General features: G+C 42.8%; 2 protein-coding genes across 3 annotated transcripts in view; both read right to left on the reverse strand.

Annotated features, from left to right (window-relative positions):
• Window positions 1-149: 149 nt before the first annotated feature.
• LOC115393747 (histone acetyltransferase p300-like) overlaps window positions 150-23,692 on the reverse strand; it is a 35,116-nt gene continuing 11,573 nt past the window's right edge. The window contains exons 10-18 of the mRNA XM_030098854.1: window positions 22,050-22,155; window positions 21,774-21,899; window positions 21,520-21,637; window positions 20,039-20,153; window positions 19,501-19,597; window positions 18,754-18,944; window positions 1,050-1,143; window positions 738-901; window positions 150-632 (exon numbers count right to left, since the gene is read on the reverse strand). Coding sequence (XP_029954714.1) covers window positions 457-632; window positions 738-901; window positions 1,050-1,143; window positions 18,754-18,944; window positions 19,501-19,597; window positions 20,039-20,153; window positions 21,520-21,637; window positions 21,774-21,899; window positions 22,050-22,155 — 1,187 coding nt within the window. The 3' untranslated portion in view covers window positions 150-456. The remainder of the gene's footprint in view (window positions 633-737; window positions 902-1,049; window positions 1,144-18,753; window positions 18,945-19,500; window positions 19,598-20,038; window positions 20,154-21,519; window positions 21,638-21,773; window positions 21,900-22,049; window positions 22,156-23,692) is intronic.
• Window positions 7,993-13,903, reverse strand: LOC115392982 (CREB-binding protein-like). Of its 2 annotated transcripts, none has more exons than XM_030097711.1 (11): window positions 13,722-13,903; window positions 13,291-13,416; window positions 13,037-13,154; window positions 12,660-12,774; window positions 11,954-12,235; window positions 11,660-11,779; window positions 11,112-11,208; window positions 10,375-10,565; window positions 10,132-10,225; window positions 9,896-9,981; window positions 7,993-8,475 (listed from the first exon to the last, which is right to left on the reverse strand). In XM_030097711.1, the coding sequence occupies exons 2-11, from the start codon at window positions 13,410-13,412 to the stop codon at window positions 8,300-8,302; spliced, it is 1,401 nt and encodes a 466-aa protein (XP_029953571.1). In that variant the 5' UTR covers window positions 13,413-13,416; window positions 13,722-13,903; the 3' UTR covers window positions 7,993-8,299. The 2 variants fall into 2 exon arrangements, with proteins under 2 accessions (XP_029953571.1, XP_029953570.1); XM_030097710.1 differs by having other exon boundaries at window positions 12,633-12,774.

Below are 23,692 nucleotides of genomic sequence, written 5' to 3' on the forward strand. Positions count from 1 at the left end.
CTCAGGTCCTCAGTTTGGAGACGAGCAGTGTGAGCTACAGGACAGTCTGGACGCCTCAGAGCAGTTTGAAAAAAATGAAAAATGAAAATGGGCGAAGGGGCAGGAGCTCCAGCACCCTGTGTGACTGACGAGGATCAGGAGGCAGGACAGACATTTCAAGTTTTTTTATTAACAAACGTAAGGAAAGAGAAGCAGTTTCCAAGCAGGACACAAAGTAATCCAAAAAGACAAGAAGATGCATCACCAATAAAAATGGCCTTTCTGGATTCTCTTCAACACCTTCTCAAAATGAGCAGGAACATATTTAATCAACACCTGGGATGTAAAGTAACAATGAATTTATTCCATTCTCTTTCAAAAAGCATTGGATTTATTAATTTCTGATATTTAACAGTCAGCGGTCACCTCAGGATAAACAGAGTGCATAAATATAACGGTAAAAATCATTCAGTCAATTCATTTCATGAAAGCCAAGGCAGCATCCAGACCCTTTACAGAGTGGATGTTTCTTTTGAAGTTGGGACTTCTGCACTTCAGGCAGTGGTCTGAAGTTAGTAGCCACTCCCTCACACAGGCTCCACACCCCAGCAGTGAGCAGCAGCACTTGCTGAATGTGGGCTCCACCATCACGTCTGCAAGGTTTGAAACAAATAAAGTCCTGATTCAGAAAAATCACATTCAAACACTTCATTCAAAGTTACATGTTGGACGTCTCAAGAACCATATCTGCTACGTACCTAAGCAGACCAGGCAGGTGAAAGCCTCCTTCACTGGCTTCACGTTTGCTTCTGTGACCTTTTTCTCAGCCATCTCAGACGGCTGACTGATGCTATCTGATGTACGCTTCAGTCCATCTATGTGTTGGACCACGTCCTGCAGATCACTGGCTTCAGCCCGGCGACTGACATATTTGAACAAAGAAGAAGCAAATGAAGAAAATAAAGGATGAACAAGAAAGAATTCAAGATTTCTCTGTTAGTGCATGTAAAAGCACACAGTCTAATCCATAACCTGAATGAACTTTTGCTTCATATGAAATGTTGTATTACCTCCTTTTGGCCCGCTGCCCATTCTGGAAGTCCCGAAATTCACTTTCAGGCAAAGCAAAGACCTTACCGGAGTTCTGCTTCCAGTACTGAGAGCCTGAGGAGTCAGAGAGAATGGACTTCACTTTGGATTTGAAAGGCTCAAAAGAATGAACATTTTCTCTGATTATATCAACAAGTGAGGAATTGAAACATTCTGATGTGAGAAATGCACCAAATTGTCAAGACCCAGGATGAACAACTTACTTCTTGTGCCCACAGAATCCAGGATTTTATGACCCTGAGAGTCAGTCAGAATAAAACCCTCCTCGCTCCCCAAAGCCTCCCTCACTTTTGTGGCGATGCCCTCAACAGTCGCCTCTGCTTCCGAGAAGTGGATCACCACCGTTTTGGAGACTGCCAGTTTCCCATAAACAACCTCGGCAACATGGAGTCTTGTACATGAGTTTCTGGAAAAGCAAGACAGCAAGCCTGAGGTGAAGAATTCTGGTTGTATTTTAATCTCCAGACTTCTGTCCAATAAATACATCGTAGAAAATCAGATAAAGACTCATTTTCTATTTTTTGATTTCCAATTTTCAAATGAGAAATATGAGACAAGTCTTCCCACATAAAATCAGACAACAAGAATCAAATAGTTTCCCGTTTACTGACATCAAAAGGAAAATCGAATGGCTGCAACTTAGAATGATCGCATTTCTTTTTTCTGACATGACACTGGTATTTTGCTACTTATTAAGACTGCTAGGCGGGACCAGATTTACTCTTCAGCTGACTGTTAAATACACATAAGTAAATTGGAAAATGATATCAGAACACACTACATTTTCTGTATGATATATAATCCATAAAAACAAATCTCAGTTTGCTGAATTCAAAAAGCAGCATTAAGCAGCATTCTAAGTGTGCTGAAGGATAATTCCACTGGCTCTTTTATATGCTATCTTGTTTTTGTTCCCACATCCATGAACGCACAAAGACACCACAGCAATATATATAAAATGTATTTCCCATGTAATGTACTTTATTGGTGTACTTTACTTTCTTCCTGCAGATCCCCCTTGAGCGATATTCATCCCGGGCTGACCCGTCTGGTTGACAACCTGCTGCTGTCCATCCATGTTAGGAAGCTGGTCGGCTCCTGGCCCGCTTACACCGGAGACCCCTCCAGCAGCAACTTGAAACCTCACACCCACGGAGGCGCCTTGCGGAGGCCCTCCCACTCCTCCAGGACCGCCCTGACCACCCTGATACCGAGCAGCTCTTTGACGGATGAACGCGGCCACCAGGGGCGGGTTGGAACGAAGGATGTTCAGCACTTTCTGCTGCTGCAGAGGTGAGCTTGGCGAGCGTAGCACTCTCAGGAGCTCTTGCAGGGTCGTATTGCACACAGTGGTAGCGGCTGCCTGGTTATTGTTGTCATTAGTTGACTCTTGGCCTGAATTCTCCATCTTGACCTTGTGACCTTCAGTGTAGTGATATGTGATGCACAGAACCCTGCAACAGATGAGAGCAAGACAGTCTTCATGAATAACGAATCAGAATCAGCATTTTACACTGTGAGGAGTCTTACAATCCAAAAAGTGCTTCTGTAAAGTGTTTCTTTCAGATCACAGAACAACCTGACTTAAGAAAAAACAGAAGTCAAAATCATATATGAGTCAATTCGTCATCAAATAACAATATGATCAATCATATAAACCATGTAACGTGGGGGAGGACGTGACCCCCGCTTCCACAAAGCTGTACCCTCCAATAGTAACCATTGTAAACACAAATAAAAAATTTTGAACCATAATAAAAGCACAACACAAGTGGTGCGAATTCTAAACATAAAAAAGTTGATTAATTGTTGAAAGATTAGAAAATCCAGTAAGCTATTGATCACACCACAAACACAAGGACAGCGACATTTCTCCTGCATTGTCCGAATTTTTTAGCTTTGATTTCATGTAAAACTACTTTAAAAGACTATCAGAGAAATCGGAGCTGGGTGTAAAATAATCCTGTTAGCTGTGAGCATGAAGGTGTATCACTGCCAACCTCCACATGTTGGTACTGCTGGTTGAACAGAGGAAAACCTGCATACAGGTACCAATGCTATAACTACTATTATGAGTTTCAATCCATCCATCCATCCATCTTCTGCCGCTCATCCTTTTCAGGGTCACGGGTGGAGCCAATCCCAGTCGCTGTGGGCAAAGGCGGCACTCTGGACAGGTCACCAGTCTGTCGCAGGGTTGACCAATTAACCTGACATGCATGTTTTTGGACCGTGGAGGAAGCCGGAGTACCCGGAGGGAAAAAAAAGTACCCCGGAGGGATACTTTTACTTGTATTTATATTATTTTGTGTTTTAATGTGCTCTTCAAATTCAATAAAGAACTTAACTTGGGTTTATCTTTGCCACTCTACATTAGTGAATGTGAAATTTTCCAATTAGGATCATTAAATAAAGCGTTTCTTTATTTTTATAATCAAAGTATGTAAAAACACTTTTATGGTCAATCCTAATATTATTTTTAGATTAACACAAGATAAAATTCTCAGTTTTAGTCCATAAGGTTGATGCATGAAGGCAATCAAACAATATATGACTTATTGATTCATTTTCACTGTTACTTCATAGACAACATTTAAGTAGACGCCACGTTGAGGGTCGAGTAGCGTGCCTAAAGCGGCGCCATCTTACCGAGGTGGACTGGACCCACAGCAGTGCATGTGCATCTACGGAGGTAAGAGGCTTTCTTTCATCTTAAAGTGGAATTATTCACTGAATTTTCCACCGATTTCCAAACTGTTTGATTTGTTAAAAACATCACAGGTGTGGCTATGACACAGGATATTTGGATGTTTTAAAAACAAAATCAAACATAATATAACTGGAAAAGATGCCGGATTTTTTGTCTCTCTCATGGATGTTCTAATTAAACCAGATACTGTAGAATCACTTTTCACAGGCAAAGTGTTTATAAAGAATGACGTGGAGAGAGCTGCTTGTTAAATAGTAAAATAAACCCAGACGGGGCAGATTGAATCCCTTCACTCTGCCTCCAGTCTCTTCTCATGAAATACAGCTCACTTCACATTATGCTGCTTACAGTTGCTTACTGGAGAAATAACTAACTTGACACCCTATTTAGACTGAAATACATTAAACACACGAAGTGCTTAGTCCTGCTAATCATGTTTTGTAACAAACCATGAACATTTCTGATCTGAAAACTCTCATCAAATCATCACATTATTAATTCTAACATGCTTTGAGCTTTCAGATATTTTATTTTTTTCTGTTTTAGGTTTTTTTGGGTTTAAAATTGTAAAAAATTGCAGCTTTTATGTTTCCCAAAGGTGGCTGACTTCAGTGGATGCTAAACCTGACCAAAAGAAGATGCTGGGAAGAAGATTGGAGGAAGATCAGACTAAATCTGGATGACAGAAACTGATGCTGGATGCCATGGCCAGAACAAAACATCATCGATAAACAAGTATTTTATAGTTCTAGTAGTTTATAGTAGTTTGTAGATATGCAGATGTTGTTAATGAGACAGATGTTGTGTTCAAGGCTTTCCTCTTTATGGTATTTATGTTGAAAATCAGTATGAATCAAAATAAAATATAGTATAATAATTAATATCCAAAATAGGAATATTTTGATGATCAAAAGATAATAATAGCAATAATAATCATAATAGTGATTATGAAATTTAAATATAACAACAATATTAATTGTAAAAATAGTGATAATAATAGATATAACAGTGCAATATAATACTGATGATGATCAGAATCATACAATCATAATATCAATATCTAGTCTAAACTAGAATATAAGTTGAAAAATGATCAATTTATGACCACTTCTATGGTGAAACATATCACGCTCTGGAAGGTCCACCTCGGCAAGACGGCCGCCACGCAGGCACGTCGGCTCCAATTCACAGCAGCCCAGAGGAGGCGTCTATGTGTATGACGTCAGTGTGTTACGTAGCCACGTCGGCTGCTTCCGGAAACATTCGTTGATGCGTCATGCGAGGCTCTTCTAATGAAGCCAAAGTCTATTTATGCTCAGAATGCATTTATTTTACACACACTGATATTATCCATAACTTGTGTGCAAAACCAGAAAGCGTGCCTCTCTGGGTAAACGGCGACCTGCTACTTTTGACTTCTGCATAAGTACCTCATAATTTCGATTGACTATCTCATAATTTTATCTTGCTATGTTTGTTTTCTTTCTTTTTTTTAGGGGGGGGGGGGGGGGGGGGGGGGGGGGGGGCGGAAATGGGCCTCCATAGGGCTTGCAGCAGAGAGCAATTTTTTTCATCCCCTCCAAGAAATTACTCCCTGAAATTGTAGTGTTTACTGTCCCTCCAAATAATGAAATGGAATTTTCTTATCCTGAGTACACCCACTATCATTGAGGTTACAGGAATTCCTCTTTAATAAGTCACTCTTTTTTTAATCTTCCAAACGAGTTGAAACGTGTTTTGAAGGCCTATCAGGAACTGCTGTCGTTCTAACTCTGACTTACCTTCAAAGTGTGAGTATTCCCTGTTCTTCAAATCCATATGAGTTCACTTCAGTAGATCCACTTCAGACGAGAAGAAAATGATCAAAATCAAGGACTGTGCGAGGCTTTCCCCCCCTCTTTAAAAAAAACAATAAAACAAAACAAAAACAAACGAAACTAACTTCCCTGAAACACTTCCTCAGTCTGGCTGCAGTGGGTCGGGGAGTGGGAGGAGCCTCCAGAGAGAAGCAAAAGCAGGGTGTGGAGTCAGTGGTGAAAGAGACTTTGATGAAATAATACTTATTATCTGTGGTGTATTAAAGCTCAATTAGATATAGTAGCTATACATTTTTAACAGGATAATCATGATAAATGTGTCCTACTTGTGAAATATGTGGACTATTTTAGACTTTTCCACCAGTCCTGTTTATACCATGGTTTATACTAACTATGAGGGGCATCACTACGTTTTAAGTTCAGGGGAGACTTAGCCCGAAGGAGAGGCACAGGATGTGAGCGAACGTAGCACAAAACTCCACAAACAGCGAGCAAAGACTGAGAAATTATTCATCAGTTTTGTTTTTTTTGATACACAGCTCCTGCCTCTACTCAGTGTTTCTAGCACGACGACGGAAACATTTAAATAAGCCTCTTCATCAAGTGGTGCTGAGTCTGAACCAACAGAAATGAGAAGATATCATCACCTTAGAGAACAGAGACGGAAGACCAAGATGTGTGGAGAATCTTCAGCTGGTAGCATGAAGCCATGAAGCCACTGAGCTAAAGCAGCTCCTGATCACAAAGAAGCACAGCTCAGAGACTGAACAGAGGAAAGAGTGAGGAGCGCATTAGCCTGAAAACACAGTGGTGAATTTGGCTGTAACTTCAGACGAAGCCCAGAGAGCTTCTTATTTAGTGGTAGAGGAGGATCCCTCCAAGAATAGAGAAACTGTGTTGTGAGAAACAGGCTCACCCTTTTCACTACTTTAACCTGTTCGTGATGGGAGTGACTGAGATGGAACAAGTTATATACATTTACTGGATGAGCATTTATTATGATGTTTGTCAGTTTTCTGCCAGTGAGTCAAAGAAGTAGCAATAAGAACCACTCCAGAAGGTTTTAAGCTGTTTGTTCAACAAACTGGGTTCATCAGGACTGAGTCAGTGTTAATACTGTTTGTAACATGAAGATGAAGGAAACACCCTAGTATGAAGCTTCACAACTCCACACTTTATTAACTGCTGCTGCACAGAACACCTCACTGCACACTGTAACTGATTAACTCCTTAACTTCCTGCAGCTGCTGTAACTACACAAAAGGCTTATAAATGGCAGATTGTGTTTAATTAAAAAGAGGATCATGAGGAGTCCTTGAAAGATGTTCTCTCCGATAAGAATTCCCTGGATCCTAAAAGTTTGAGAACCCCTGAACTGTAAAGAATGAATTTGTCAAAAAAAAAAAATAAAAAAAATAATTATAATTAATTAAAAATTAAAAAGCACCAAATTGTTTAAGAGGCTTAAGAATGTTTAAGGGGGCTTCGACCTCCTGAAATAGGCACCACTGCTGACTACAGTAAGAATCTACTTTAAATCTGGATTAAATCTGGTGCAGATCAGAAAGTTTTGATATTCACATAAATAAGAATCAAGTCTTTTTTAAAAATATAAATAATAGACATAATTTAAAATTCCAGGATGGCATTTTTGAAAACAACTGTGGATGCAGACAGAGGTGAGGCGGTGGGCTGTACTGACCAGATATAGACACTAAAAAGAGCATGTGAGAGATAGTAGATGATTAAATGGTCATGATGTGATCATGAGAAGATGCAAAGATAATTAACATGTCTGACTGTGAGCTCATAGACTGCTTATTTTGTCCAGGCGACTCGTTAATGAGAGGATGACTGAACTGAACAGAAACTGTGGTTCGTTGCTAAACTGAAGAGAAACATTAATCGATGCCAAGAATAAAACAGTCCGACTGTGGCTTCTCTTCCAGGAGTCTGTTTGACAAAAAATTTGAGGATAAAGATGGGACAGTTGTGGCACCACCTATTTTTAATTTCACAGAATTATTTTAAACAAAGAACATAACCATGGCTTCAAGAAACAGCTAAAACACTGAAACTCACTTGACCCTCAGCAGGTTGTGTGGTTAACTAGCTTCTCTAGTTATGAGAGGTGTGTGAGTCAGACACACACACTTCATTAATACAAGGTGCACAAACACTGCTGCAAAACCTCCTCACTGGACCAATAGGTATTCAACTCAGTCCTCCCTCAGGTCCTCAGTTTGGAGACGAGCAGTGTGAGCTACAGGACAGTCTGGACGCCTCAGAGCAGTTTAAAAAAATGAAAAATGAAAATGGGCGAAGGGGCAGGAGCTCCAGCACCCTGTGTGACTGACGAGGACCTGGAAGCAGGACAGACGTCCCAATTCTTTTATTAACAAACATGAGGAAAGAGAAGCAGTTTCCAAGCAGGACACAAAGTAATGCAAAAAGACAAGAAGATGCATCACCAATAAAAACGGCCTTTCTGGATTCTCTTCAACACTTTCTCAAAATGAGCAGGAACATATTTATTCAACATCTGGGATTTAAGGTAACAATGTATTTATTCCATTATATTTCAAAAAGGATTGAAGTTATTAATTTCTGATATTTAACAGTCAGCGGTCACCTCAGGATAAACAGAGTGCATAAAAATAACGGTAAAAGTCATTCAATCAATTCATTTCATGAAAGCCAAGGCAGCATCCAGACCCTTTACAGAGTGGATGTTTCTTTTGAAGTTGGGACTTCTGCACTTCAGGCAGTGGTCTGAAGTTTGCAGCCACTCCCTCACACAGGCTCCACACCCCAGCAGTGAGCAGCAGCACTTGCTGAATGTGGGCTCCACCATCACGTCTGCAAGGTTTGAAACAAATAAAGTCCTGATTCAGAAAAATCACATTCAAACATTTCATTCAAAGTTACATCCTGGACATCTCAAGAACTTCTGTTACATGTGATATATTAACAATATTATTCTGTATTATGAATTCATATATATATGCTAATTTACAACCCCCCCCCCCCCCCCCCCCCCATCACCCCCCTGCTCACCCCCACACCCGTTCCCCCTCTCTTTATCTTTCTCTCTGTCTCTCTCCCTCTTGCTCTCTGAGCATTTCCGTCCTGGTCATGTCCGGCAGCCATGCCAGATGCTAACATTAAATAAAGGCAGCAGCAGGAGGAGAGTCAATCTTTTCCTGCTGCTAAGAATAAAATGTGTTTGCACAGTCCAAGTCCTGATCTACGTCCCATTAAAAAAGAAGCCTTTTCGTTTACGCCTCTATGACGGTGCCTTGAGGACATTAAAGCCTGGATGGCTCTAAACTTTCTGAAATGAAATGAGAGGAAAACAGAAGGGATTGTGTTTGGTCCCAGTGACGCCTGTGAACCTCCACCTGCTGACTTGCGCCCCTTGACTGCACATAAGAAGCCAATTGTTTTGAATTTGGGTTTTAAAATGGACAATGGTTTTAAACTAGATTCACAGATATGCACAGTGGTTAAGTTCAGTTTCTTCCACCTCAGGAAGTTAACCAAAGTGAAATCCATTCTTGCACATCAGCACTTTGAAACAGTAATCCATGCCTTTATTACATCTTGGCTGGATTACTGTAATGCACTTTATGTTGGAGTACGTAAGAGGGACCACATCACTCCCACCCTGGCCTCCCTCCGCTGGCTACCTGTGCACTTTACAGTCCAGTTTAAGGTTCTTTTATTTGTTGTTAAATCCCTAAATGGTGTCGCCCCGCCTTACCTCTCTGAGCTGCTTCACCTCTACACTCCAGCTCGGTGCCTCAGATCAGCTGATCTGATGGAGCTCATGGAGCTCAAGCGTAAGCTCAGAGGGGACAGAGCTTTTTCTGTTGTGGCCCCCAAGCTGTGGAATGAGCTGCCACTGCCCATCAGACAGGCCCCCTCACTGTCCATTTTTAAGAAAGATCTTAAAACACATTTTTATGCACTGGCTTTTAACTCAGCCTGAGACTCTGCCCTTGGTTTTAAATGTTTGTTCAAATGTCTCTTTTTTTGTTTTTGATTTCTTTGTTTTTACTTTATTTTACTTTTGCACTTGCATTTATATTTTTTCTGACTTTGTACAGCACTTTGTGTCAGCTGTTATTGTTTTAAAGTGCTACAGAAATAAAGTTGAGTTGAGTTGAGAAGGTTTCAATCACACAATACTGCACGGCCCAGCTTCCAAACAGGACAAGGGAAGAAAAAAAAATGGAAGAGCTTCTGATCCTTCTTCTGTTCCATGTCTGCTACATACCTATACAGACCAAGCAGGTGAAAGCTTCCTTCAGTCCGTCTATTTGTTGGACCACGTCATGCAGATCACTGTCTTTGGCACTTCGACTGATGTGTGGGAACGAAGAAAAAGGAAATGAAAAAAATAAAGGATGAACAAGAAAAAAAAATCAAGATTTCTCTGTTAGTGCATATAAAAGCACACAGTCTAATCCATAACCGGAACGAAATTTAGCTTCATATCAAATGTTGTATTACCTCCTTTTGGCCCGACGCCCATTCTGGAAGTCCCGAAATTCACTTTCAGGCAAAGCAAAGATGTTACCAGAGTTCTGCTTCCAGTACTGAGAGCCTGAGGAGTCAGAGAGAATGGACTTCACTTTCAGATTTAGAAGTTCAAAAGAATGAACATTTTCTCTGATTATATCAAGAAGTGATGGATTGAAACATTCTGATGTGAGAAATGCACCAAAGTGTCAAGACCCAGGATGAACAACTTACTTCTTGTGTCCTCAGAATCCAGAATTTCATGACCCTGAGAGTCAGTCAGAGTAAAACCCTCCTCGCTCCCCAAAGCCTCCCTCACTTTTGTGGCGATGCCCTCAACAGTCGCCTCTGCTTCCGAGAAGTGGATCACCACCGTTTTGGAGACTGCCAGTTTCCCATGAACAACCTCGGCAACATGGATCAACCTGGTGAACAAAACACACTTTATTTATTCCCGAGGGAAGATGAAATCATCCAGTATTCCACAATCAGATCCAGAACACAACTTTTCCAGAAAATAAATAACAGTAATTGTCAGTTCTGTTGTGATTGGGGAAAAACATTTTGTAGAATCATATTTAATGTCACAAGTGACCAACCCACTGCTTGGGACAGCGGCTTTGATTTTGTTGTTGAATTTATTTGACCTGAATCTGCAGCGACAACCAGCGGCTGCTCTGATGGGGGGTTTCTGAAGGCACGGAAAGCTCGTCGGCTAAGCTGCAGGATAGTTTTTCACTGCGGCTGGTGAAGGTTCGGCTGGTTTATGCCTCTTTGGAAGTTTTAATTGAAGAAAACTTGAGGCTAGTTTGGATCTGGCCATCAGCTGAGTCGAGGAAAGAGTAACATGCAGTCTCCCCGGGGAGAGAGATGCATCAAAAAGGGAAAATCGGTCTCGGCCCGCAAGGTGTTCTGGAAGCCACGTGTTACTCCATGGGGGAAGATGCCGGATGTTTTGTCCTCTTTCTTACCCTTGACTGTTCACATCCGGATGCATCATTGTATCCTGCAGCAGACTGTCTTGTGGTCCCGTTTGTCGCACCGTCGATGGACCAGGGACAGGACCATCTGTTAAAAACAGGAGAGGATAATCGTCATCTTCCTCTACACTGCAGAACATTTTTAAAATATTACAACAACGACACAACTGTTGAAATCACCACAGATAAATAGTGTTTTTTGGTTCACAGGTGAAAATAGCTTCTCCATCCATTCGTTTAATAATATATGATCGACAGCAGTGGTGTCCAACTTCAGTTTTTTACACTTATCATTGTGTTCAACATTATTTCCATGTCTGCCCTCGCTTAACCTAGCAGTCCCTGTCATTTATTCATTTAAGCCCATGATGATGGCGGACAACATAAACATTTCAAAAATGGCCAAGTTATGAGAGAAGTGACCATGAAGGCTACATTTTTAAAAGTGCACTTTGGTTCATTAAAGGTTAGGCACTCCTGATCCACAGTGTAAATAAGAGAGAAGTATAGGTATATTGTACTTTTGGTCAGATACAGACACTCACACTGCGGGTTCCTCTTGTCCCCAGCATTCTTCAGTGGCAGGCAGACAGGACAGTCGTGTCGAGTGCAGTTCTTCCAGTGGGAGATGATCTGCCTCGATGATGCACAGTGTGCAACTGAGGATGACAGAGTTTAGAGAACAGGGAGAAGCATGAGGAAAAGGAGAAAGCAGCCTCCAAACTGAGCTCAGGAGAACAAGTATAGACATTAGAACTTCTTCTCTCTACCATATAAATGAACATAAAGTTAATGTATCTTCTGAGCCCCGGTGCAGCCTCCGCTCTACTCACCCTGGCAGGACTTGCCAGCCTGGCAATGAGTCATGTGGTTGAGGACATTCTTCATGGTACGACAGTGGGGCAGATTGCACTGCCGCGCTTCACCGTTAGCCTGCTCCCGCCGCTGGCACTTGTGCGCATGAAGCAGCAGCACCAGTTGCTGCTGGATTAGTTTGCGCTTCTCGGGGTCGGCTGTCGGTGGCGCTCCGGCTGCAGCGGAAGCAGCAGAGACCTGGGTACCGGGCCCCACCAGACCCGCCTGAGCACCAGAAACCATCCCCGCAGCTCCACCATCTGTTAAAAACAGCAGAAGATAACCGTCATCTTCCTCTACACTGCACATTTTAAAAATATTACATCTGTATTAAGGTGTTACAATAAATCCATTGAATTAGTCAGGAAACATGACACGATTACTGTTTTTCTTTTTTCATTCATTCATTTTCTGAGCCACATCCTCTTCAGGGTTGCAGGATACTGGAGCCAATTCGAGCTACTTTTGGGCAAGGGCAGGCCGACCTTGGATAGTTTGCCAGTCAATCGCAGGGCCGACGCATAATGACAGACAACCACACGCTCACACACACATTCACGCCTCTCTCTTTGAGGGGGTTTAATTATTCATGCCATGACTGCAGGTCACTCATAGCACCAGTTTATGAAAGACTACACAAGCCAAATGTGTATTTACGAGGAGGCAGTCCAGTGGGGGGCTGACCGATGCCAGCAGGCCCAGGGCCTAGGCCTTGCTTCGGAAGTCGGGTCCTCCTCTTTTCTTCCAGTTCCTTCTGGATCTTGTAGATCGTTTCCGCGAGCAAGTGATAGTACTCATCCTGCCAAAGAGAAGGCAGAGAAATAAGAAAGCAGCACAAAACCATTTCAGTACATTTTTTCAATGATTGTCAGAAACAAAAACTGCTTTTTACCCCCAGTTAACTTTTCCAACAGACAAAAATACAATATGATTGAATCAAATGTAAAGCCATTTCATTTCTAAGTAATTTCCATGACGGAAAAACAGCAACTATGTACTTATCTAAACCAGTTTCCATCCTTTTCTGATTCATGCAGTGAACTACTTCAGGTCCAACTTACTCTGCTGTTGGCTGACTCATACATGTCTCCCTCAATTTTTCGAGCATAGGCAACAAGGTTTTCCATTCGCCGGTCCCTGAGAGCTGCAGGGTCCGGCGTTGGAAAGATGGCCTGGACTCTGAACAAGAAAAGAAGAGCAAAGGGATGAAGAAAAGGAATCATGAAGCTTTACTCATGTCTCAGCCAAGAAACTGATATTGGAAAATCAGCATTTCAACATCCATGCCAGTCTTGACTCTCCATGTAATACTTACAGCTTGTGGACTAAGTGATTTCGAAGGTCCCATGTGATTTCCTCATGCCAGCTTTTTCTCATGCTTGTAGCAGAGGGCGGGGCTGCTGTGGGCATGGACCCAACCCCACCAGCATCATTCATCAGACTGTCAGAGACAAGGACGGGATCATGTTCATGTCTTTTGGAGGTCAGGTGTCCCTGACCTCTGTAACCACAACAGTAATGTTCAGACACACCTGCAGTAATCAGCTCGTCCTATCAAGAAAGACAGGAAACGAGAAGCCTCCTGAAGTTCAGGAAGTGGTTGAGTTGCGCATAGAGCCCATTGCCCACCCCCAGTTACAGGAATTCCTCTTAACGAGTCACTCTTTGTTTCTTCCACAGTAGTTGAAACATGTTTTGAAGGCCTATCAGGAACTGCTGTCGTTCTAAACTCTGACTCTGACTTACCTTCAAAGTGTGAGTATTCCCTGTTCTTCAAATCCTTATGAGTTGACTTCAATAGATCCACTTCAGAATAGAAGAAAAATGACCAAAATCAAGGACTGTGTGAGGATTTCCACTTTTAAAAAACAAAAAACAAAACGAAAACTAACACAACTCTTCCTCGACAGCCAAGTTCACCAACACTTCCTGAGTCTGGCTGCAGTGAGTCAGAGAGTGGGCGGAGCCTAAAGAGAGACGGAAAAGCAGGGGGTGGAGTCAGTGGTGAAAGAGACACTGACCAAATAATACAAATTGTAATAAAGCTCAATTAGTTATAATAGCTATAAAGTTTAACAGCATTATCATGATAAATGTGTCCTAATTGTGAAATATGTGAACTGTTTTAGACTTTTCCATTAGTTGTGTTGATGCTGACTCCCAGGGTTCAGGGGGGCTTAGCCCCCAGGAGATGCACATGATGTGAGCGAACGTAACACAGAACTCCACAAACAGCTAACAAAGATTGACAAATTATTTATTATTATTTCAGTTTGGTTTTGTAAGACAGTACAGCTATAAATAAAGGTTTGAGGAGTAACAGTGTGTTTACAGCAGCATCTCTCAAACCGGGGTCCCTTTACCCCCAGTAGATAGTGAGCCAGACCTTGGGGTCTATGAAAAAATGTCAAATAAACTGATAACACAGTAATAACCCTGCTGTATCAGTAAAAAGAAAAGTGTATATCTACATGTAGATCGCAATGCACCAATAAACAAAACAGACTGAACAGAGGAAAGAGTGAGGAGCACATTAGCCTGAAAACACAGTGGTGAATTTGGCTGTAACTTCAGAAGAAGCCCAGAGAGATTATAATTTAGTGGTCGAGGACGATCTTACAGTTTGTTTGTCATTCATCACTCCAAGAACAGAGAAACAGTGTTGTGAGAAACAGGCTCACCCTTCTCACTACTTTAATGTGTTAGTGATGGGAGTGACTGAGATGTGTGTGATAAGACGAGTTACATATATTTACTGGATGACTAGAACTATTATGATGTTTGCCAGTTTTCTGCTAAAGATTCTAAGAAGTGGCAATAACAACCACTTCAGAAGGTTTTGAGCTGTTTGTTCAACAAACTAGGTTCATCAGGACTGAGTCAGCATTAATACTGTTTGTAGTAACTTGAAGATAAAGGAAACACTGGTATGAAGCTTCACAACTCCACACTTTATTAACTGCTGCTGCACAGAACACCTCGCTGCACACAGTAACTGATTAACTCCTTAAATTCTTGCAGCTGCTGTAACTCCACAAATGGCAGATTGTGTTTAAGTAACATGAGAATTAGGAGGAGTCCTTGAAAAAGGTTCTCCCCTGTAAGAGGTCCCTGGATCCTAAAAGTTTGAGAACCCCTGAATTATAATGTGCAACCAGGTTTTTATTTGTCAAACAAGGAGCATTTGGTTTACTATTAACATGGGACTTTCTGCTGTTAGTTGGAGTTAACTAGCTGGTACTACCAGCAGTGATCAATACTAACTTACATCTATCATCCATCCATCCATTAAAGGTTCTCCTCCTAATCCTGTTTTATTCAGCTCTATGTTTCAAAGGCACTCACATGCAGGTAAAGACTACTCCATGTAAGGTCACATGGAAAAAGCTCCATGGTCCCAGCAGAAAGATGGCGGCGCACACAGTTGTAGCAGCTCAGTGGTTCACGAGTCGGTCGTTTCATTGTACATGTTTGTCTACATGTTTTGGGTTTTTTTTGTGCATGTTCTCCCGAGCAAATATCACCTTCATCCGGCATGAAATTCTGAAGATCGGAATATGCTATGAGGGGAGAGTGACAAGGGAGTTTCTCCGCTCTAAAAAGATACCGGTGGAGATAGCGAGGAGCCCCGGTTCTCGGATTCTTCTCGGTTCTTGGATTACCAATCCCAGAGGGAGGAGGCGTAGACGGCGGAGGGAGAGGAGACAAAAGCGGGGCTGCAGAGCTGGCATGCTACTGAGGCTAAAGAGGCAGCCTTTCAAACCACCACTTCCCCGCCTTTTCCTTTCCAATGTTCGATTCCTCATGAATAAGATGGATGAACTGAGGCTGTATTCCATTCTTCCCCTCATCACTCCGTCGTCTTGGTGAAGTGATTTAAAATGTCAGGTTTTAATATTGTGAACTTTATGTTTATCTGTACATGTTATGGAGAAAATGTACCAGTGATAAATACTCAACAAAACTTCTCTCTTAAGTGAAGATTTGTTTATGATTGGCTACAAGAACCCTCAATCAAATGTCACCTTCAAAATCCACCGACACAAATGACACTTCCTATGCTGATTTAGCTGAAGTATTTGAGGGCTAAACAAATATTATGTGGCTTAATAAGCTCAGCAAAACCTCCCAGAGTAATACGAAAGCCAAGTGTCACATTCACACATCCTGGACAGTGGCAGCGGTTACAGGTATTGAATGTGTTGTGGAGCAACAAAGTAAATGATCAAGGTGTTTAGTTGCGACAGAGAGTCCGTATGATAAACCAGATTTCACACCAGAACTGTTCACTAAGAAACAGGTTGTCTCTTTCCTGGGAATGTGTTCCTGCTGTCGACAGTTTATTCCAAATAATTGTGATTTTAATGCTCCCATTAGGTCTCTGTCTGCATGTTTACAGGTTTCCTGGACTCCAGATGCACTGGAAGCAACCCAGACCCTGTAGTCTTTGTCCACTTTTCTGTCTCTCAACCAGTCATTTCATTGTTTCTGATATTGAACAAATTGTGATTTTATGGTTCTGATTGTTCTGGTAATATGAAATATCATAATGTCCTTTGTGTCCCCAAGTGTTTGGTGTGTGCAGATCACAAGGCAGGTCGAGGAGGATGCTGTGGAGAATGCTGCTCACCTACCACCTGAGTGACCACCTGATGATGGACCCCCCTCCTGGCTGAAGGCCCTCTCCACCAGCTGAACCCAGGTGACTGGATCCTAGTGAAGGACTACCACAGGAAACACTGGAAGGCCAGACAGTGGCCAGGTCCATTCCAGGTCCTGCTGGTGACTCACACTGCTGTCAAGGTAGCAGAGCGAGCTACCCAGATCCATGTGAGTCTCTGCAAGCCTTTTTCAGTACCACCCTGACTCCAGCAGCTGATCTCCAGGCCACAGGGCAGAAAAATCCCTGAGATCAGCTCCTGTGTGAGGCAGTCCACCCTCCACCAGGCAACGGTGAAGACGTTCCTGCTCCTGATGATGCTGCAGCCCCAAACTGTCCTGGGCCTGCAGAACAGAGTGGCGAGTGGCCCTGGCCCTCCTTTACAAGAAAGCGGGGTTTGCCTTTTAATAGGTGATCATTGCTGCTCCTGTCTAGAATTTACGTTTCCTGATTATTTTAGTGTAGCAGTTGCGGGCACTCGGAGTCTTCCTGTGTCCAGCCTACGGCTGGGTGCAGCCAAGGCCTCTGGGAGTGAATGTGGCAGACAATTTTTATTAACTTGTACGCCCCTGCGAGGGCAGAATTCACCCTGTCACTCTTGTGACTGTGTGATTTCTCAGCTGCGCAGCTTAATAAACTGAGACCACCAAGAACTCACTATTTGATGCCCTTTGTCAAATAAAATTGCCACTACAGGGACACATTATGCTTTTTTCCACTATGTGAAGAATTTCTTACGTATGTCTAACCGTAGCTTCATTATGACGTTCAAATTTGAAAACTGTTTCCTCCCTGTCTTGCCACACCACATTTTGTGAAAATGAAACGGTCGAGTTTGAGTTGGGTCCGCTTATCCTGAAATAAGTGGATTAAATCCTCCCCCTGACTGTGCCACAATCGTGCGTGTGTGTACGTGTGTGAGAGGGAGAGTGGGCGTGGCGTTAAAGTGCATACTGGAAAGCAGGCTCAGAAACAGCCTGTTCTGACGAGGGCCCCTCAGAGCGACTTTTTAGACCACTGAAACTCTGAAAAAAGGGATGAATTTTGGGCAAACAAACTTAAATACTGTTTTTGGGCTTCTGAGACCTGTATGATGTCACTGAATAATACCATAATATGTCCCCTTTAATAGACACCTGGGATGTAAAGTAACAATGAATTCCTTCCATTCTCTTTCAAAAAACGTATCATTTATTAACTTTGGATAGATTTAACAGGCCACTGCAACATCAGGATAAAAAGAGTGTATAAATGTAAAATTAAAATCCATTTATCAATTCACTTCATGAAACTCAGGGCAGCGTCCAGACCCTTCACATAGTGGATGTTTCTTTTGAAGTTGGGACTTCTGCACTTCAGGCAGTGGTCTGAAGTTTGCAGCCACTCCCTCACACAGGCTCCACACCCCAGCAGTGAGCAGCAGCACTTGCTGAATGTGGGCTCCACCATCACGTCTGCAAGGTTTGAAACAAATAAAGTCCTGATTCAGAAAAATCACATTCAAACATTTCATTCAAAGCTACATGTTCGACGTCTCAAGGACCATATCTGCTACGTACCTAAACAGACCAGGCAGGTGAAAGCCTCCTTCACTGGCTTCACATTTGCTTCTGTGACCTTTTTCTCGACCATCTCAGACGGCTGACTGATGCTATCTGATGCACGCTTCAGTCCATCTATTTGTTGGACCACGTCCTGCAGATCACCGTCTTCAGCGCTTCGACTGATGTGTGGAAACAAAGAAGAAGGAAATGAAGAAAATAAAGGATGAACAAGAAAAAATTCAAGATTTCCCTGTTTCCCTGTGCATATAAAAGCACACAGTCTAATCCATAACCGGAACGAAATTAAGCTTCATATCAAATGTTGTATTACCTCCTTTTGGCCTGCTGCCCATTCTGGAAGTCCCGAAATTCACTTTCAGGCAAAGCAAAGATCTTACCAGAGTTCTGCTTCCAGTACCGAGAGCCTGAAGAGTCAGAGAGAATGGACTTCACTTTCAGATTTAGAAGTTCAAAAGAATAAACATTTTCTCTGATTATATCAACAAGTGAGGAATTGAAACATTCTGATGTGAGAAATGCACCAAAGTGTCAAGACCCAGGATGAACAACTTACTTCTTGTGTCCTCAGAATCCAGGATTTCACGACCCTGAGAGTCAGTCAGAATAAAACCCTCCTCGCTCCCCAAAGCCTCCCTCACTTTTGTGGCGATGCCCTCAACAGTCGCCTCTGCTTCCGAGAAGTTGATCACCACCGTTTTGGAGACTGCCAGTTTCCCATGAACAACCTCGGCAACATGGATCAACCTGGTGAACAAAACAGACACTTTATTTATTCCTGAGGGAAGATGAAATCATCCAGTATTCCACAATCAAATCCAGAACACAACTTTTCCAGAAAATAAATAACAGTAATCGTCAGTTCTGTTGTGATTGGGAAAAAGTTGCAGAATCATATTTAATGTCACAAGTGACCAATCCACTGCTTGGGACAGCGGCTTTGATTTTGTTGTTGAATTTATTTGACCTGAATCTGCAGCGACAACCAGCGGCTGCTCTGATGGGGGGTTTCTGAAGGCACGGAAAGCTCGTCGGCTAAGCGGCAGGATAGTTTTTCACTGCGGCCAGTGAAGGATCGGCTGGTTGATGCCTCTTTGGAAGTTTTCCTTGAAGAGAAGTTTGAGGCCACTTAGCATCTGGCTATCAGCTGAGTCGGGGGGAGAGTAACATACAGTCTCCCCGGGGAGAGAGATGCATCAAAAAGGGAAAATCGGTCCAGTCCAGTGTCGGCCCGCACGGTGTTCTGGAAGCTGCGTGTTGCTGCACGAGGGAAGATGTCGGAAATTTTTGTGCTCTTTCTTACCCTTGACTGTTCACATTGGGATCCATCATTGTATCCTGCAGCAGACTGGCTTGTGGTCCCGTCGGTCGCGCCGTCGATGGACCAGGGAGAGGACCATCTGTTAAAAACAGGAGAGGATAACCGTCACCTTACTCTACACTGCATATTTTAAAAAAATTTAAACAACAACACATCTGTGTTAAGGTGTTACAATAAATCCATAGAATTAGTCAGGAGACATGAAACAATTACTGTTTTTCCTTTTCATTCATTCATTCATTTTCTGAGCCACATCCTCTTCGGGGGTCGTAGGATGCTGGAGCCAATCCCAGCTACTATTAGGTGAGGGCAGGGCTCACCCTGGATGGTTTGCCAGTCCATCGCAGGACCGGGGCATAATGACAGACAATCACACTCACACACACATTCACGCCTTTCTATTTTGGGGGGGTTAATTATTCATGCTATGACTGTAGGTCACTCAGTGTCGCATCAATTTATGTAAGACTACACAAGCCAAATGTGTATTTCCTAGGAAGCAGTCCAGTGGGGGGCTGACCGATGCCAGCAGGCCCAGGGCCTCGGCCTCGCTTCTGAAGCCGGGTCCTCCTCTTTTCCTCCAGTTCCTTCTGGATCTTGAAGACTTTTTCCGCAATAAAGTGATGGTACTCAGCCTGCCGAGAGAAGGCAGGGAAATAAGAAAGCAACACAAAACCATTTCAGTACCTTTTTCCAATGATTTTTAGGAATAAAAACTGCTTTCCTTCCCCAATTAGCTTTTCCAACAGACACAAATAAAATATAATTGTATCACATGTAAAACCATTTAATTTCTAAGTAATTTCCATGACTCAAAAATAGACACTATGTACTTATTACAGTTTTTCAACAAAGAGCACAGGAGCGGGTGATCCTGCCTGTCCGGACGGGACTTGGCATGCTGGGTATGTGATGGACGCCCAGGAGAAGTGGAAGGGTGTCACATGCCTGGCACCCCTGTCCGTCAAGGTCATTGTGGATGATTACATTTTCGGATTTATGATGATCGGCCTGCTGCTGATTGGCTTGTGCTGTGAGCTGATCCTCTGGAGGATTAAGAAGACCGCCACCACAAACGACGTCCAAGGGATGACGGTCTTTTCAAATCAACAGGCAAAAGCTGACGCTGACTGTTTGTGCGAACTCTTTCGAAAGGGGGACAATTTGGGTTATGGACGATTGAGACGCAAGCTGGATGTCACTATCGCCGAGAGGGTTAAACCAGCTTCTGTCTGAATAAGTGGAGAAACCGAGCAAAGGAAGGTTAAACGGCTCCTTCCACCAAAACAAGACACCTTCCGATTACGCCTGGTGCCCCTGGAAGACTAAACAATCTCCCTGAAGATTCAAAGACAAGATTGATTGCTTTTTCTATCTTCCCTCTCTCTCTTTCCCAGCTGCAACCCAAGTTCACCTTTGGACTACTTCGTTCAAGGCCGTCCCGGCAACTGCCATCCAAGCTGGAGCGCAAAGGGGAGGCGGGCCAAACCACACACATACATGGACTGATGAACTGAAATGCCACATACATGCCACACACACTCCCTCCCCCACTCTCCACGTCTCCACCACACCTCTCTGCTGACGACTAGTGGTGATGACGTGTTGCGCTGATGTTATAGCTGCGACCGCTGATCTGTTATGTTAGTCCAATTGCAACTTGTCTCACGTGTCTTGCTGTATATGTGTGCAGGTTGGCTTTTATTTTTTGGTCTCTCACTTCTAATCACGACTCCCTTTTGGAACCGTGATCTGAATTGATGTATCTTTTTTTTTAACACCACCCCTCCCCCCCCCTCCCCCAATTTCTGTCTGAGTTTCTTTTTCAAGACAGAGTGCCGTAATTGGCTGCCTGAGCGTCTTTAAAACCCAAGCAATTTCGTTGTAATTTGTAACTTCGGTAACTTGTTGCAGTGACAATAAAGACCATTCTTCTTCTTATCTAAACCATGTTCCATCCTTTTCTGATTCATGCAGTGAACTACTTCAGGTCCAACTTACTCTGCTGTCGGCCGACTCATACATGTCTCCCTCAACTTTTCGAGCATAGGCAACAAGGTTTTCCATTCGCCGGTCCCTGAGAGCTGCAGGGTCCGGCGTTGGAAAGATGGCCTGGACTCTGAACAAGAAAAGAAGAGCAAAGGGATGAAGGCAAGGAATCATGAAGCTTTACTCGTGTCTCAGCCAAGAAACTGATATTGGAAAATCAGCATATCAAAATTCATATCAGTCTTGACTCTCCATGTAATACTTACATCTTGTGGACTAAGTGATTTCGGAGGTCCTGTGTGATTTCCTCATGCCAGCTTTTTCTCATGCTTGTAGCAGAGGGCGGGGCTGCTGTGGGCATGGACCCAACCCCACCAGCATCAGTCATCAGACTGTCAGAGACAAGGACGGGATCATGTTCATGTCTTTTAAAAAATAAATGTGTGGAATATTCAGTAAAACCCCAGAGTGAGTTGTGACTGATTATTTTCCATCTAAGAAATCAACAAACAGCATTTGAAGGCTTTTGTGTTCTTTCTTACCCTTGACTGTTCACATTGAGATGCATCATTGTATCCTGCAGCACACTGGCTTGTTGGCTTTGAGGGGGAGCGCCCACACCTCCATTGACTCCCATAGCATTCACACCTATGGATTGATATAGAAACAGACCAACTGAAAAGAAGCCAATTTTTCTTCTAAATATCAACAACAACAAAAAAAAAATACTGACAATAGATGTGTTGATCAGAATGTATTTCCAGTGACTGTCAATGTATCCTGGTCCTCTAATTTTTCCTAACCCGGCCCTTGCATTCTATCAATGATCTAATTTGGTCTGATTTGATCCGTCGATGGACCAGGGAGAGGACAATCTGTTAAAAACAGGAGAAGATCACTGTCATCTTCCTCTACACGGCACAAAATTTTAAAAATATTAAAACAACAACATATCTCTTTTAAGGTGTTACATTAAATCCACTGGAGACATGAAACAATTACTGTTTTGCTTTTTTCATTCATTCATTCATTTTCTGAGCCACATCCTCTTTAGGGTTGCAGGATGCTGGAGCCAATCCCAGCTACTTTTGGGTGAGGGCAGGGCCCACTGTCGTGGATTTTTATTTAACCCAGGCCAGTTGCGATGAAAAAACCCACAAACATATTTTCCAGAAAAATCATAAAATCTTCAGTTATATTCACTCTTGGTTCTTCCAGGAAAAATCAGAGTCGGAGTCAGAATGCAAAGTAGAGAGCTTTATTACTAAAACCCCCGGCAGCCAGCCCGACCAAAAAGAACTGGAGCAAAGACTGAGCTCAGCCTCGCCCTTTTTATACTGGAAGGACACCTGTGCCTGTTGGACACTTAGTGGGGACGGTACACCTACTAAACACTCCGTAGAGATATCACTCCGTAGCGAATGTACACCTCTTGGCACAGCTGCAAACCTGTTAGTTCCCTCTCTCCTTCCTCCACAAAGGTGCCCAGTCCTTGACCCCACCCCCAGTCCTCTCTATTAGGACTTTCAACTTCTCCATACATCTCACACCAGTGCCAAGTACTTTCTGACATTTCATATAGTTCTTCATTGCTTGACATGTGGGTCCCATTTGAGAAAAAAAGGAAAAAGAAGCCCAGACCAGGTGGCCTCTGCCTCTGAAAAAAGAAAAACAGACTGGCAGACTGTCAGGTGGATGCCACTAAAGAAAAAAGGAAAAAGGCATGCAGAAAAAATAAAAAGAGAGGCAAACTAATACTTGGGTTTTGTGTCACACATAATACATCTTTTTTCCACACCTGTTTTACACAAACACACTACTTAAAAAGAAACATGCACAATATGAATAATACTGAATAACATAACATGAAGAATACTGTATAATTATTCAACACCACCCTGGATGGTTTGCCAGTCCATCACAGGGCTGACGCATAATGACAGACAATCACACACACACACACACACACAGTCTTGTATTTCTATCCTTGTGGGGACCGTCCATTGACTCCCATTTATGTCTAGCCCCTAACCCTGACCCTTACCCAAACCCTAACCCACACCACAACAAAGCCTAACCCTAAAGAAATGTTTTTGCACTTTTACTTTTTTCAGTAACAACAACATGGTCAAAAAAACACTGTTTCTCCTACTTAGGACCGGAAAAAGGTCCCCACAAGGCACGT

Source organism: Salarias fasciatus, chromosome 8 (assembly GCF_902148845.1).
Source record: "Salarias fasciatus chromosome 8, fSalaFa1.1, whole genome shotgun sequence".
Lineage (NCBI taxonomy): Eukaryota > Metazoa > Chordata > Actinopteri > Blenniiformes > Blenniidae > Salarias > Salarias fasciatus.